Genomic DNA, 16,738 nt, shown 5'->3' with positions numbered 1-16,738 from the left:
AGAGAGAGAACAGGGAATGTTCATGTGACAGAGGTTTACTGAAAGTGAGAGGATGTTCCAGGAGACAGAATGGGCTCAGGCCTCTGTGATGCATGTGCCGCAAGATCTACCTGACTGTCTCCAGCAGCAACAATGATGAGATGTTCTGAAAGTGCTCCAGCACACCTGCAGAGCTAATTCACAGCCTCTGATTCACTACTGCCATTCTGTGCAGGCTAAATGCAAGTCTTTTCACACCGCGGGGCTATGCATTCCCGACATGGTGCAATCATACCAATCAGCATTTCCTTCTTTAAAGCACACCTATCAACTAACTGTTAAACTCATTTACTGTGCATAGTGCAGCTTGGCTGGATAAAACACATAAATTTACACCCTTACCCGAATGCCTACTCTACAATCACAGCACTAGTAATTATATTATTTTTGAATTCTTCCCCAAAAAAACATCTTAAAAGAGTTGTTTTGAAAGAGTCTGTGGTAAAAGCACAAACAAGCACGAGGTGAAATATTGGAACAGGTGTTGTATGTCAGACTCACACCAGACAATGACCCCGAGTGGAAATATTTGCAGCCACTTGATCTATAATGCACTTAGTATCCTCTCCAGCCCACTCATACACACGTAATAGTGATAAATGTGGCCCTGACTTCAGAGGTCAGAGGGCATGTGACAGGCAAGACATTGATGAGGAATAACACTTGGGTGGACAGGTTTGCTGTGGTAGCTGCCTGGAGCGACTTAGCTCCGATGTCCTTATTAGCAGCTCTTATTATGCAGGTAAACAAGAGTTTTCTCAAAAATGTTTCGATTTCCCTTTTGTCTCTCTCTCTCTCGCTTTCTCTCTCTCACATGCACACACACGCGCGCACACACAGCCTGTTTTGTTTCTTAGTCATGGAGATATAAGGCATTTGTCCACTGACAGCATTTCTAAATGGCGAGAGTGATAACTGGAGAACAACAGCTCCAGATTCTCATCTCAGAGCACTAATATGATGAGACGGGTACTGGGTGCATGGGGGCAGGCAATATAATTAAGGTCTCTCCCCAGAATGTAATCTTTCAGGGAAGAAACCTGGGCGGGGAGCGAGACAGATGACGAGAGAGCAGAGGGAACAAAACACTCTCCATCTGGGAGCAGCGAGATGAAGGCCTGAGAGCTGGTATTCCATTGGGGCGGTAGGGAGGGAAAAGTGAGGTAAATGGGAGGTAATGCTAGGTAGGCGAAGCCAGCCAGCCTCTTTCAGCTCCCTGGCTATTCAACTCAATCCTCCATGGAGCCCCCATCAGAGCTGGTGACTGCTCCTGGCCCCCGAAAAAAGATGATGGCATGAAAGGGGCGAGGGAATTGAGAGAGAGAGAGACCGAAAAGAGAGTGGGAGTAGAAGATAATGGATGTTTGTTTATTTCACAGCAGTAACCAAGGAAGATCCGTGGTTGCTATGCGTGCCTGAATTTTTTAGTTCTAGACGAAGACATCGAGTGTTAAGGACCAATATTACAGTCAATCAAATTTGACATTAAAGTCTCATCAGAAAATCAACAATTATGTGAAATAGTCGAACTATTCAAATCGTATTAAGGTATCCAGCTTAACAACTGTCAGACTAATGGTCTAAAAATGGTCAAGCAGCCGTATTGTATTTGTTCATGTTTGGAGGTGTGGCCCAAGCATAACAGGTTCTGATACTACTGTTCCTTGGCACAATATGTTTTTTGATTATAAGAAACTAGAAGCACAAGATAGACTATTAATCATTGATAAATGAATTGGCTATAGTATAGTACAGTATATGAATGTAAAGATATAGTACAAACGATAGTAGTATATAGTCCAGTGCTTTGGAAGTAAATTACATACCTTCAAAGATGGCAGACATTTTCTTCTTGTAGATGGAAAAGTCGTTGTCAAGGAAGACGCAGAAAATGACCCGTGTGATCTGCACAGGAAGAAAAAAGAGATGCAAAAGCAATTAGTCTGAAAGATCACTGCTGAAAGCGCTCGCTGGTGAATTACATGGCAAAAATAATTAAATAAATATCAGGACAAGTTTAGATCTGACAATAGCAGTCTGAATAAGCAGGACACAAGCATGGCCATTCAGAAATTTAATTAGTTACCCTCCCAATCAAGACCACTCAGCTGTTAGAAAATATTACAGTACATTACATCAGAATGAACATTATTAAATCGGTGTGTTGGAGCAGATACTCTCTCAGCCACAAACTGAAAATCGCAAAGAAAATTACAATTATTTTGGCTCTGCCAGCAAGGAGAAGCCGTCCAGAATGAAATACTGAAGTTGAAAATCTGGACTTACTTTGTGCTTTAATTGCTTAACAAACAAAATAGTGCAATTCGTATATCTGTGTGTGTTCTGTGTTAGAAAATTATTCACAAAATATCAGTAATCAGATGCCCCGGTTTGGTCCTAGTCTCCAACACCAAACAACAACTGCTGATCATAGAAGAGATCGGACTTGTTAAAAATCAGTAATTCGTAAGTAATGTATTACATTAACGTCTGTAATAAGAGGATTGGTGTTGTGACTAACTGCTTAGTACACTACACTCAGGTTCCACAGTCTAATTACAGTATTTTCTCCAAAACTAGAATTGAAAGCTGTATTCACACTCTAAAATACACTTGCAGAGTGGCATTATGCATTTGGAACACATAACCAACGTTTTATGTGACATAAACAGCTTTAGCTTTAGTTTGCTGCTGTAAGATGTTGTAAAGACACGAGAGTTATTGATGACGAGACTGTAGATGCTCCTCCACCACTGATGGGGCAACAACAGTCATCAAAGCTCCTTTCTTGATAAATAGAACAAAGCAATGAAAAACAAAAACACAGAGTTTATTATGACATATTATTACTAATCAATTAACTTCCAGTATATTTTATACTTCTATTCGCTGACTCGACAGAAATCTAAAAGCCATTTTGTTTTTCCACCCTCTGGAAGGATAAATCCCTTGCCACTAAACTAAATACTGCATTATGATTTTGGTTCTAAAGCACTTATTTTCAGCTCCAGACATATACTAGAGGTGTAAACATGTCAGTTATTTAATCAATGAGCAAACTAATTCAGATGCAAATTGAAATGATCCGATTGTTTTGTACAGTTCAAGTATGCAGGGCATACTTTTGCTTTATTTAAACACTGATATAAAGCGACCCACTGGCCATATTCCCTCTTCATACTGTGATATATGTCTAAGTCATACGCAGAGCTGATGGAAGCTGCAGAGAAAGAGGTCACTTCATTCATTTTCCCCTTTCGCTACTGGAGTCTTGGACGTGCAGGCATTTGTCACAGGGACAGAGCTGCATTCCACACCACAGCAGCAGATAATCATTTCACTAAATAATGGCAATTTTACACAACAGCAATAATGGTGGCTATCTGCCCCCCGTCCTCCTCCATGCGGGATAGTGATGTTATAGGGGAATAATGGGAGCTCTGCAGCTTCGGCCCCACTCCTGACCTTGCCCATCACAAGGATCTGATTCAAAGAGGCACCCTTCTAGTGCTCATACAGACGTATGTCTATGAATAGTTTATGATCCATGCTTTGGAGTAAATGTTAGGAGCTGCATCCAGGATGGTAACATTTTATTTTGCTAGATGTCTTGGGGGGGCTTTGTTCATAAAATGTAGACTCACTCTCTCAACCCCACAACCCCAACAGAAAAAGAAAGAACGCTTTAAGCCTCTTTTGAAGTCGTGGGCTCGCTAACAAACAGATTGTGTGAAAAAGTGATAATACGCCAAGATAGCTCATACCACTAGGTGCTGGAAGGCCACAGGACAGTGGCTCCCCGGGAATTTCCACTATGCTTTTATGGAGCTCCATTCAAAAACCGACTGCCTGCTATGAAACAGGATGAATCATGAATATATGACTTACACCGCAACGCACACACAAAGGCCAATGTGAGCACATGTGTGCACACACTGATGTTGGCTGCATCTCCACTTTGTTAATAGAAAATAGAAACAAAGACAAAGACAAATGCTGAAAGAGAAGGTGCTGTTTTCAAACTTTGGACTGGTACTGTATGTCTCGGCGTGTTTGATGTGATAAAGTAAAGGAGAAATCTTACTCGAGTTAACTGACAACTAAAACAAAGACAAAACAAAACAATGGACAGTGTTTGTATCCATGTCATGTAGACTTTTGTGTGGGTTCCTCTCCTTCTCTGTCAGTCTCTTTGTCTACTTTCTCTTACGGCATGTCCACACTCTGCACAAGGCTCGGGCAAGGTCTTTTATTCTACAGATCAGAAACACATCGTATGGTCTCTGACAGATATCAGCCAGACCAGGATGCCAAATGAAAACAGAAGTGCCAACATTGACATTCTGTGTGTATACAAACAAACACTGTTGGCCGAGGCTTCATAACTGTGTAAAATGAATCATACAGTGACAACAACAATGATCTGTGACTTGAGAAAGGTTGATGCACAAAGTGGCAGCGCAGCGCACTGTGGAAGCCTATTTAAAGATGGGAGATAATAGAAAAGCATACTTTTCTGGCAAGTGAGCATAATTGAGTAGTAGAAGTTGAGTAGAAAATGTTACTAAATACTTCATTTTCAATTCGGGAGAGGAGGCCAAATATTTTGGTCTGAGGCTGTGAGGCGTGTGTGTGTGTTCACTGTGCACCCCGCAGTCGCCAAGGTTGAAAAAGTTAATGGAAGACTAATTAGAAAGCTGGGATCACTGCATGCTAGCCTGCCTAGTCATTACTCATTCCTGATTGGGGAGCCTTTGCCAAAGACTGAGCACAATATGACTGGGTCCCCTGGATGCATATAGGGGGGATGGTCGCCTTGACAGATGCACAACAAGGTCTGACGCTGTCGGGTTGGTTTGGCCTATTGTGCTTTAACCTGTACTTAGTGGAGACCCAGCCACCTCTAAGAAAATCTAAGGAGAAGACTCAAACTATGCATTTCCTTAAAAAAGAAACATCAAAATGTATAAACATTATGTATGCATTGTACATAACCTTATTAATATAATTCTACAAAGAAAATAGGCATAATTTAATTGAATACAGACATCATTTGTCAGCTGTACTGTGAAATATTTACTGTAATGATGCGGGTTAAAGGGGCTCATTTCCATTATTTTATTTCACTCCTCTGCAGAACACTTGGTTCATCCTAATCAATTCAAACCAATGCTTCTAAGTTGTAATTAAGTTCTGAATATATGATAAAATGAGACTAATTAAAATGATAATGCCATGGGTTCAACCTACGCTGTTGTAACTCATTTGCATGGCGCGTGAATCCCAACAGAAACACGATTTGGGAGTGGCTAGCACTGTCAGTTCATGGCAGATGCATGTGCCATAGTGTTAATGAGCAGCATGAAACGACATGAAAGTGTCCTTTACTCACATCTCGTCTCATGAAACACTGTACGTGATTTTTAATTTGTGTGTATCTGTGGCTCATCATTCTAACACAGGGCTCACCAGGTGCCACAGACTCCTACTGGCTGGCTAACAGATGAGCTGTCATAGCTGGCCACCCATGCCCATAATTACACTGGGGGCACTGCCAACAGAATCTGACGTGCAGGCACAACGCACGCACTTTTTCTACTTGCATTTCCTTCTTGATTCTGTCACAAACAATAATAGGGACGGGTTGCCCTAGCATGTCTGCTCCAGCTGGAGCCCGAACCCATGGGAGATTTGTGTCTCAGTGTCCTGCGCTGCCTCGTTACCGAGGCAGAGGCTGACGCAGGATCCTGAATGGGTGCATCCAGATGGACAACAGAAGACTGATATACATTTTTAAGACTGGCAGAAGTGAGTCATTCATCCACTCCATTTGCTTATATTCAGGATGGTTGTGAGTGAACACCAGCATACTCTGGGTGGAAGGGAGCCTGGTTCCCTTGACTGCACGCTCCTCATATACTACATACACAAACAAACAAACAGTAAATACATAATGTGTTTGTTTTGTTGACAATGTATTCACATCACACATGACATGTGAGTGTTGTGTGTGTGATCATACACTGATGTACATGTTATTGTTTGAGACAGATTGAATAATTCCAGCGAGTTATTCTTGAGCCAGAAATATCTCCCCATAAAACACAGCCTTCAAGCTGCATCATCAAAGCTATAATCACTAAGTGCTCATCTCCTTTGTTGTCAGCGGTGCTGGATTGGATAGAGGGTTCACTTTGAGGCAGGTGGACCATATCCAGGCCTTATTACTGATGTAATTACACACACACCTGCGTCCCCCTCACCACTAGTACACACAGGCTGCAGCTTGAAAAAGCACAGAGAAACTCAGTGGCAGCATGACAAGCATCTATAGTCAGGGCTGTGTAAACATTCCTAGATCCTTCATGTCCACGACAGCACAGCAACTCGGTGCACGTTGTGCTACTTAAAATCTCCTCGTCACTGTGATGTCTCCGGTGTCCACTCCCTTTTTGCAGAGGTAGCGATTAGTGTATGTTGCTGGCAGGGCTGACAGTGGAAGTCAGGCACTGGCAGCGGCTGCTCGGGTGAAACTGTGAGCAGCTTCGCCATTTGACTTTGATTGACCCTGTCTGCCAAGAGAGCTGTAGCTCCACCTGCAGCAAGCTGCTGAATTATCATTTCAAAGAAGTGGCCAGAAAAGGTTATCCCTTTGAACAAAACGCCTCCATCCATACATCAAAGTTAGAGGCCTGACACTGGGCGTTGTGAAGGCACGGTTACAACCAAAGCCTGGAAGAAAGTGCTGTGCTCAAATTCTACTTTCCAAAGCTGGTTGACATCAGATGCCCACTTTATCCCAATAAGGGCAATAGGATAGTCAATGAAGTCAGTTTAATATTGAAAAACAGATGACAGGGTCTAGCAAGTGCTTATGTACAATTATGCAGTACTCAGCACAGTATGACTAAATAGTGATAACATTCTGGTAAGATGCCTGGTTATTTCATCAGTGTAGAACATAACCATGCTGCTTCTCCAGCCATTTTCAGTGCTAAATATAAAACATTTCGACAGCAAAATGCTGTCTTGCTAGATTTGGAAAAATCCATAAGATAATATATCAGCAATTTGTATGTTAATTCAACAAATGCTGCGTGAGCCTCACATTTTTTACACATTAGAGTCGAACAAATAGTTCCTACTGTATTATTCAGGCCTCATTGCTGCATGGCACTGTAGACAAAAATTGGAGTACACCATGCTTGAGGCATCTAGCATTTTAGCTCACATTTTCAAAAATTGTTCTCTCAAAGTGGAAAAGACAGCATTTGACTTTCACAGGCTTTGAGCCGTTCCTGCCAGCTCCCGCTGCCAGCAGCAGAAGCACTGTGCTATCTGATTTAAAAAAGAAAAAGACACAATTTCAGCTAGAAAAACTCCCAATCTACCCCTCACATTTTAGATTATTTTCCTATTTAATCTCTCTGAATAAGGAGGGTAGGATTTATGGAATTTAAATTCACCAGTAAATTCTGCCAATAAGATCACCAAACAGTGTCTGTAGATATTCTAAGGGAGCTGTTTTACTACAGTGAGACCGGCCTCATCAGAGTAATGGGAAATGTCAGTAAACTCCCACAGGAACAGGAAAAGTAACTGACTGCAACTAAATGTTCAGTAGCACATAACCAATGACAGAAATGAAAATCCCTCCCTACTGACAAGAGGACTTATTGTATGAGGAGGACATCGGTAGGGAAATGTCAGTACCACCAGAGATTTGAGGTTCACAATACTACTGCATCTTTTTGACATGTGACCAATGGTGCAATAGACTCTACTGACAAATTTGTCAATTAATATGGATGGTCAAATAATTATAATGATGGAATACTGCTGTTGAGTCTATGGGGAGCAGTGCCAGTATGAAGGAGAAGGATTAGGCCATTTCCTAATCATAAAGATGAGAGGTGGTGCAGCTGTGGATGAGGTCAGAGGGGAATGATGAAGGACGTACTAATATAAGTGCTGTGTCTATGATCCATGGCTGCATTGGTAATGATGTGACCTCTGGACAGCCACTGGCCTACAACAACCTTTGCTGATGAGGCAGAGTGTGTGTGTGTGTGTGTGTGTGTGTGTGAGAAGGTGGAGGAAGGGTTCTTGTCATAACCTGTTTAAATATACAAGAAATATATAAGAAATTTGTTTCTTTACAGTTAGTTTAAGATGATTTCTGTTTTATCAAATACACGCCCTGTATCTAAGATATACTACTGCACGATCGTACCTACTTTTTAACTGCATGCAAAGCTGCTGAAAGGTCATCATCTCTGGTTAAAGGTAACATGCATTTGTAAGGAATGAGAGCATGTTGCGCCATGCTCATGGTGTGCATATGTGTCCTTATGCACTTGCTGATAAAATGTGGTCTGTAGTTCCACAGCACTACCTGCAGTCAGAAAGTATCACGGAAAAGTCACAGTTTCCCAATAAATGACTGAAAATCATTGTTTAATATAAAAAACAATGAGCATTCAGTTTGCTGATAGCTTTTCCTTCTCCCATCTTTAAAGCTACGATTTGCCTCTGACGTCTCCTCTATGCTCTCATCCTCATGTTGACCATCAATAGCCAGTATTACATGTGAAGCTGAAGGACTTGTGCTTTTGTGTAGACGTGTCAGCTTTTGTGTTTTAATTTTTCCTGTTTCTATTTAGTCAATAACTCTGAGAGAACGTGAGAGAGAGGCTGATGTGTGCATCCAAGTATAGATATCCTTTAAGCCCAGCCTGTTACACCCAGCTCATGCTGATGTAGTCATTACACAATGTGTGTGTGTTAGTGTGTGTGTTTTTTTTTTTTTTGTGCCAGAAATAAACAGTTTTCACACAACTTAGGTAAACCCTTTTGGGTACACAAGGTGAGACTGTATGGGGAAAACAGAGTCTCAGACAAATGAAATCTTCTCATGTGCACTAAAGAAAATGAAACAATACAAATGTCTTTTTCTATTTCTCAGATAAATCATTTTTGATGTTCCTCTCTAGTGTATGCAGGATTTGGAGTGGTCGATGTGACTCTCTGTGTGCATGTTTGGCACATCGGGCTCCTCCTTTCCTGCTGCGTGTTAGCCCTGTCTGGGGCTGTCTGGTTTGGGGAGGGGGGTTTCCTGGGAGGAAATATGTGGTGTGATCCAGCCAGGTCCTCTCCAGCTTGAGTGCTATACAAAAGCTGCCAGACAAATGGGAATCCAATCACAGCCTATATGTAAAGACCACAGGAACCATGGAGAAAGACAGCGGAGGCACTGTTGACCTGACGTTTATCTAACAAATGTCCACATTCCATAAGGAGAATGGATGTGCTACAGCCGCTAGGAAGGCAAGACGTGCCTTTGTCCCGTGCATTCCTATTAACCATGCTCCCCGGCCTTGTAACACAGTCAATACTTGAAAGTGTTGATAATGCATATGAGTGAAAAGGTGTGCGGGCCGAGCTATCTCTTGCTACACTGAAATGCTAATAACTCAAGTTCAAGGCTTTACCCCCATATGGTGTTTTTTCATGTGGAACTTAATGCTGTAAGGGCAGGAGGAACACTCATTAGAAAGTATTGCTTCACATACAGTTTCTCCGAGGTAAAGCTACAAACCCCTTTGTTGCTTTCATAACAGAGCCCATACACGATGCCAACACAGTGTTCAAGCAAAAGTATTAATATTTCTTCCTTCTCAGAGAGCGTCTGCATTAGAGCTGGCACTAAACCCTCAAAGAAAAGGTTCATTAAAGTCTCTTTTTGCTTTCAAATCCAAACAGTGACTCAACAGTGAATCAGCTGAGTAGTACTCATTATTTTCTCTTACATTTAGAGATGGAGTTATGTTTTTTTTCTTCCTGTGTACCCTTTGCTACTCGTATAGAGACACACTCAAAATGTAAATCCTCTCATTATCTAGAACAGAAATTTTAGGCAGTTTATGGGGATAGAAAAGGATAATGACAAAAATTTAAAGACAGATAAAATTCACTGAACATGTGTACAACAACAACAACAGCAGCAACAAAAAAGATTACCCTTCTCACATTAAATGCCACAATAGCCACTGTGAGGTTGTGGCAGATTTACACGCTGGTGAACAGAGCACAGGATGAGTGTAATGGCAGGGAATAAAAAAAACAGAAAGACCTGATCCTGAGAGCAATACCATATGGCTGTGTGGGCGACATCAAACGGGGAAGCAGGCCTCAAAGCAGAGGTGCTGTTTGACATAACTTACAAAGTGGGATGAAGATCTGATCTGGACTTTGTCAGATGCACCAACCTAATTTACAACCTCTCTCATTCAGTGTGAATGGAAGAGGCTGTCAGGGCTATTTATTTACAGTGACAGAAAGGCAGATGGTAAAACGCTTTGTGAGGGGTCAGCACATTAGGATTATCATTAAAAGTAAACGGTTAAACAGTACAAGACGTATTAATGCTGAGAGAAAACGTGCTGGTAACTGATGGTTGTTACAGTTAAAGGTGAATCCAGCGAAATGCCACCAACCAAAAAAGACACAGATGCTGACGTTGTAACTGAGTTATAAATAAAAATACAGTTCTCAGAAATTGCCCAAAACAGAGCCTTTGTAAGCAGCGATTAAAGCTAAATTGTCTGGTTTTGGTTTCCTCTGCGTTGCTGTAACTGGCAGCAGCTGACTGATAGGAGGTGCCTGAAGGTGTTTGCTATGGAGATTGGAGGCTGATTAGATATTGTACATGTAAGTGGCTCACGAGGTTTATAGCAGGTTAATCAACTAAAGGAGAATGAAAGCATGGAGATTTGTGTAAATGAGTGTTGTCCATAATGACAAACAGCTGTGTGATACTAGATCTAGTCAGTCGAAAGCCCAGTTACAGGCTGTTATGTTATCATGACACAATGGTTACCATTGCGGCTGACCTTAACACGCACATCTCACATCTGGATGTCTGTAGTCCATTTATAGCAGATCTGAAATAAAACTTCTATTCCAGCATACACAGAGAAATCTGATATCTTTCCATTTACATAATGTAGATTGCTGAAGGCAGACTTCTTTTGCTAATATTTATTCCTTATGTCCTTTTGGTTCTTCCCTATGTGTGTGTATCCCTTGCTGTAACAACATTACTGCCTACGATGTCTGCCTCCTGCTTGATTTACATGTGAAAGCTTAATTGTGTTTACATAGGGTGCTATTAAATTAGACTGTTCTCAGCGTAACCAAATGTGTCGCTGGCAGCATGTAGATCAACCTTGGGCATGTGATTCGCATGCTGTGGGATTTCTTATGCAGTCATGTTCTAATAAGTACACTATTTGACCACAGAACCTTTTTTTTTGTTTGCACAGAGCTTTTATGTAGTGTATGCAGCTTTATACTCTGAACAATTAAACTTAAGTTATAGTCACTGGTTCCTTTGGTTGAGTTAAAGATTGGCTGTAGGAACTGTTCATCATCATGAGATACAGTAGGTAAATGTCAGGGCTTATGCTAGGTCTTTTGACTGCAGCTGTTTTCAACTTCATTTTAGTATATTTTATAATTATATTTAATTTTTTTCTCTTGCATTGATGCTATCATTATTGACTGTAGTATTGACTACGGAGAGGTTGTTATAAATCTGTGTAAAGTATGTCCTGGTAAAGTAAAGGTTTAATTAAAATGTATATCAAAGATTATTTAAATCTAAATTAAACTTTCTAGGGGGAAGACGACTTCTAATTATCTAAACCTCGCTACGAGAGTGGTGTCAAGCTGAATTCCCAAATAGCTGTGAAAGAACTCAAAAAGCTGTTGGTTTGATGTAGCTAATAGGAACAAACCACATCCCACTGACCTTGGGTTTTAACAAATTTAACACAAAGTTAAACATAAAGAACGAATCTATCATTAAGTCTGTGAGAAGACTCTGAATGAAGGGAAGATTTTGTCATTATCTTCACTTTAGCAATCATACGAGTGCAGTGGCAAGAGGTAATTCTCCCGAGTCTACCTAATTTACATATTGTTCTCAGAGACATTGTAATATATCTATATTAGTGTCATTGCCCTTATGCATTTTATTTTCTGTGCTTCACCTCAGGATGGAGCCACATGCAACTAACCCAGAGCTAAGCCCACTTACAGACAAGGAGTGATCCATGTAAGGGCCACTGACGCCACAGACACGAGCCAGTCAGACTGATCAGAGAGCGTCGCATGTTACTAAAACTGGCAGCACTGTGCTTTTGAGACACCAATGCACAAATAATAATAATAAAAAAAAACATTTAAAAGAATTAAAAGATCCCCCCGAGTAACAATAAAATTGTTAAAGTGGATCTAATTAGCATGGTTAGTGGAAAACAGCTCTGTGCTCAGCTCTTGAATATGAATCAAACTGTTTCACTTGTTGGCAGATCAAATAAAAACTCAAACATGTTTAAAAATAACTTGTTGACTTAACTATGGGCTAATATGAAGTAAACAGGGACATGTAAGCTGCTGCAGATCGTTGCTGAGAGAGAGCAGTCAACAGTATTGGTCAGTATTGTTAAACAGCATCATTTATGGGATGCTGGCAGTTTCAGCTGCTAAAGAGACGTGATTGAGATGATAAAGAAAATAAAGGAGCTACAATAGCAGGACGCTTTCATGGCAAGGAAAAAAGCTGTAGAGCAGAAAATGCTTCATTTCTATGCAGCAACCACATTAGCTGAAGGTGCTGAGGTAGTCTGTGTCATGCAGGATGGACCGCCATGCTAGGGTGTCCCTGCCTCTGAACTCTCCACTGGCTTTCCACAACTATCCTAAGGAAGTCTCCAATCAATACGGTATCTGATGCGGTCTAGCTGTTGCTTAGAAAATCAATGACCTCCACATTTCTAGCACTGTTTTCCGCTCCTCTGTCTCTTGTAAGGTTTCTGAAACCTGATGGGAACCGTAGCGAGAGCTAGTTATCTCACCAGCCTCGCACCTCAGTGACTATACACAAGAGACAGGTGACACTTTGTTATCGAGGCAACTGTGTAACATGGGGCAAAAAATTCTGCAGTAATTAACAATGCTAATCCAACATCACTTTATATGTGCACTTAGAGAAAGACAAACAAGGATAAGTAGGAGAAGGAAACTGCAGGATAGGTATGATGAATGAGCAGGCTTAATAAGTGACTAATACCTGGGGATAAGAGAGAGTATTTCCCCTCTGTTGTTAATACTTTAATAAACAAGGACATCAACTATTTGCAATGTAATATATATAGTTTAGGTACTAATTAATGTTCCTGATAAATACAGACCGTTAAAGATGTGTCGAGGGACTAATTAGATCAGTGGAAGAGGCGTCGCTAGGCATGCAGTGATATTACAGGGCACTGTGGAGTAAAGAGGGAGAGCACCCACTCTGTCATGTACTGTAGCAGAGACTGCTCTGCAGAGAGGAAGCCATAGGCTAATATAATACCTTGAGATTCACAAGGAACAACCAGTGGATAAACCCGTGGCACGATGGTGAAATGTGATTTGTCTTTATACGGCAAGTGTCCACTTAAAGCAGCGTCTGAGCTAAGAAGAGGAGCAGGGACGCAGCCTTTGAGGGAGTGAAGAAAAACTTCAGAGTGGAGAGCTGGGACACATGATCCCCCAGCAAGCCTGTCTTAACCACACCCCTAACCAGGTCCAGGTGGACACTCTCAGTCTACAGTTTCAGATCCTCAGAAGTGGGTCAACTAGCGCTGAACAGGAAGAAATCTCTCAAGGAGATACAGAATATAATACAACTGACAAAGATGCTGTTATGTTTTTGACCGTGTGCCACAGCGCTGCCAAATGGGATTAAAATAAATCTCAAACGTCTAAACATATTCCTTAAAGCCATCTATCCAGGATAAAAGAAACATGGAGGAATAAAGCCTGCGTTGACCCTGTGACCTCTGGAAGCGCACTCCTATATTACCATTCTGCATGCCTGTGCTGTGACCTTTTCAAATCCCTCTTTAAAGGTTGCATGTTCTGGTGTATGTGGGCTTCGGAGACTCTGCAGGAGCAGCCGGCTGAGTGAGCGCACCTCGCCTCTCCACAGAGTGACCTACAACGCTATTGTATTAAAAGAACAGTATTTATCACCGGCCTCTACACCACTCTGCTCTACCTGCTGCATGGCGAACATACTGTAACACCTCCTCAAACTCAAGGAATCCTCCTCTTACAGCTTTCCAAGGCTTTTTAGGCACGATTGGCAAGAGTAATGAAATGAAAGTTGATTGTTTGGCTTTTTTTGCCATTTGCTTGGAGAGGTTAAAATAGTACCTACCAAAAGTTTAACCACTCCATGAAAGATCTGTATATCTGTGCTGGACCTGATTACAATGGGGCTGTGTCTGATTTTCTTGCTACTGTAGATGGTGCAGTTTTGTCAATTGACTGGCAATTCTCTCATGGAATTTGGCATGATGTAGTAATTCATGACTCATCTTGCAGTAAGACTGAACCTCCTTTAGATGCTCCTTAAAAAAACCACAAACCCTTATGTTATCACAGTCAATGATCCAGAACAGTTTTTACTGTTCAACTAAATATTTTTTAAACCTTTGTCATATTTTTGCTTCTCTCCCCCTGAACGTGTTGCAGAAATCCAACACTACAATTTGGGCAATTGTAGAAATATAATTATGTTGGTCAGTGAAAACACTTTTTTTTACTGTTGTCAGATCATTTACAAAAAGTCACAACTTTTCTGAAAAATGAGCTTTTGTACACAGCTTCTTTCAAAATGAGTAACAAATAAACAGATATTAAAAAAAAAAAGTTTACAAGCCACCATTGACCACAGAAGAGGCCAAATCATATCATGTAGCTAAGATTTGGAAAAGAGAGATCAGAATTAATTAGCTGGAGCTACTGTAAGGATACAGCAAGAATAAAAACACGAGGAAAGAATACCAGGCCAAACAAAGTCGCAAGTTCCCCATAATTCCACAAATAATCTAATTAAGATATTTAATGGAACCACGGCACACTAATGAGAGGACTATGACACATTTGTACTCTAAACACTAAACACTTGTTTTATCTTTGTGCGCTGGGAAAATGGAATTATTTCCACAAATGCAGCTCCAGCCTGATATCCTTTCTCTCCAGGAATGCTTTTGTTTTGCCTGCCCTATCTCATCTCCCCATCCCTACTCCAATCTTATTAATTCTTCCAAGATGAGAACACGATACAATTTTATTTTAATGATTAAAAATAAAAGTTTCTAGAAAACTTAAGTAGGTTAAATAAACACTGGAGTTCCGACGGGCGTAAAATGACAGCAGCTCAGCACTTTATCAGATATTTATAGCTCAGTGTAACAGGGGTGTGCTGTGGTATGTAACTCCACAGGGATGTGGCGGTGGCTCAGTTCTGACATACAGCGGATTATCTGTGGCCCACTGTCTTTGCGACCTATACACTCAAAGGCAACGTGTTGAACAGTGTACATAGTTGTAACATGCTGCCTCGTGCGCTGCGACTAAATCTTTAATTCATGTGCTGTGGCATGTCCGAGCCATGTTTTGTCTGACGGGGTTGGAGAGGTGGGGGTGCTAATACGAAGGTGTAAAATAATAAATAAATAAATGAAATCAAGGCAGATGGCAGGTTATGAGAATTTCAAATAGAGACTTTGCATCACGCTTTACGGTGACTACAGGACAGCGGGGTCAACAGACATTTTTGCAGCCTATGCTGTGCACACAGGAAGAAGGTGGGCCATGCTTTTATCACGGAGACATAGTGAAAAAGCAGCTGAGAAAAGATCACAGCGGCACAGGGGAAGCACAGACCCTGAGGTATATCTCTTCTGCTTTCACTTACCCAGATAAGATGCTGAGCTTGACAGCACTTTCATTTCTGCTTATTTCATTTGATTGAGCTTTAATGGGTTTTTGTGGATAACATCCCTTTGTTTTCCACTGCAGTTTTTTTCTAATTAAGATTCAGTATGACATGTTGAATTTCTCTCTTGTTTTTCTAGCTCCAGTCTACCGCAAAATGAAACTGAGCTTTTGTGAACAGGATGGCACCTACCAGGAAGGAATTTAGTTTCTCATTGATCTTTAAAACTATAAACACAAATGTCTCACTCCTCATGCAGCACGTCTCCGTGCTGCTCGGCAGAGGTTAAAAAATGCTTGTTTTCTTTAGAATACTTAATATTTGAAGAAGTAAAACACCTTAAAAACACACAATGGAAAAGAAATGGGATGGGTGGTGAAAATAAAAAAGGAAATGGATAAAGGTAACCTTTATAACCTAACCATATTATATGTGGTAGGTGCTGTGGGGGGCTCAGTGTGTAACCTGACTATTGAAGGAGAAGGAAACTTGTCTATGTCATTAATATGAAAATAAATTAGTGATGAAGCAAATTGTCACCACACACATTTGTCTTTTTCCTTACTGAAATGCATCTTTGCTCAGTGGTGTGCTACATTTGGCTCAGTTTAGCAGCCATATGAATATAAATGAGCAAAGACACCATTGCATATATACCATATTTTAAATCAGCAGCCACATCTATCTTTTAGCACACCCCAATTAAATTTGACATTCTGTTATGAGGCAGCTTTGAGCAGTCAGTGGTATGTGTTTATGAATATGTATTTTTTTTTACGGCATCAATTAAGCATTGGATAAACGTCCATGATATGCTTTTCATGAGCTTAAGTGTAGTCAAACTAATTCTAATTAGCTGGTTTA

General features: G+C 40.9%; 1 protein-coding gene across 3 annotated transcripts in view; it reads right to left on the bottom strand.

Moving 5' to 3' along the window:
* macrod2 (mono-ADP ribosylhydrolase 2) overlaps positions 1–16,738 on the bottom strand; it is a 361,160-nt gene that overhangs the window by 29,155 nt on the left and 315,267 nt on the right. For all 3 annotated transcript variants that reach the window (XM_026353614.1, XM_026353615.1, XM_026353616.1), the window contains exon 9: positions 1,866–1,944. In XM_026353614.1, coding sequence (XP_026209399.1) covers positions 1,866–1,944 — 79 coding nt within the window. The remainder of the gene's footprint in view (positions 1–1,865; positions 1,945–16,738) is intronic.

This window comes from Anabas testudineus, chromosome 15 (assembly GCF_900324465.2).
Source record: "Anabas testudineus chromosome 15, fAnaTes1.2, whole genome shotgun sequence".
Taxonomy (NCBI): Eukaryota; Metazoa; Chordata; class Actinopteri; order Anabantiformes; family Anabantidae; genus Anabas; species Anabas testudineus.
The sequence above is the reverse complement of the archived record's forward strand: the minus strand, read 5'-3'. Positions and strand labels throughout refer to the sequence as shown.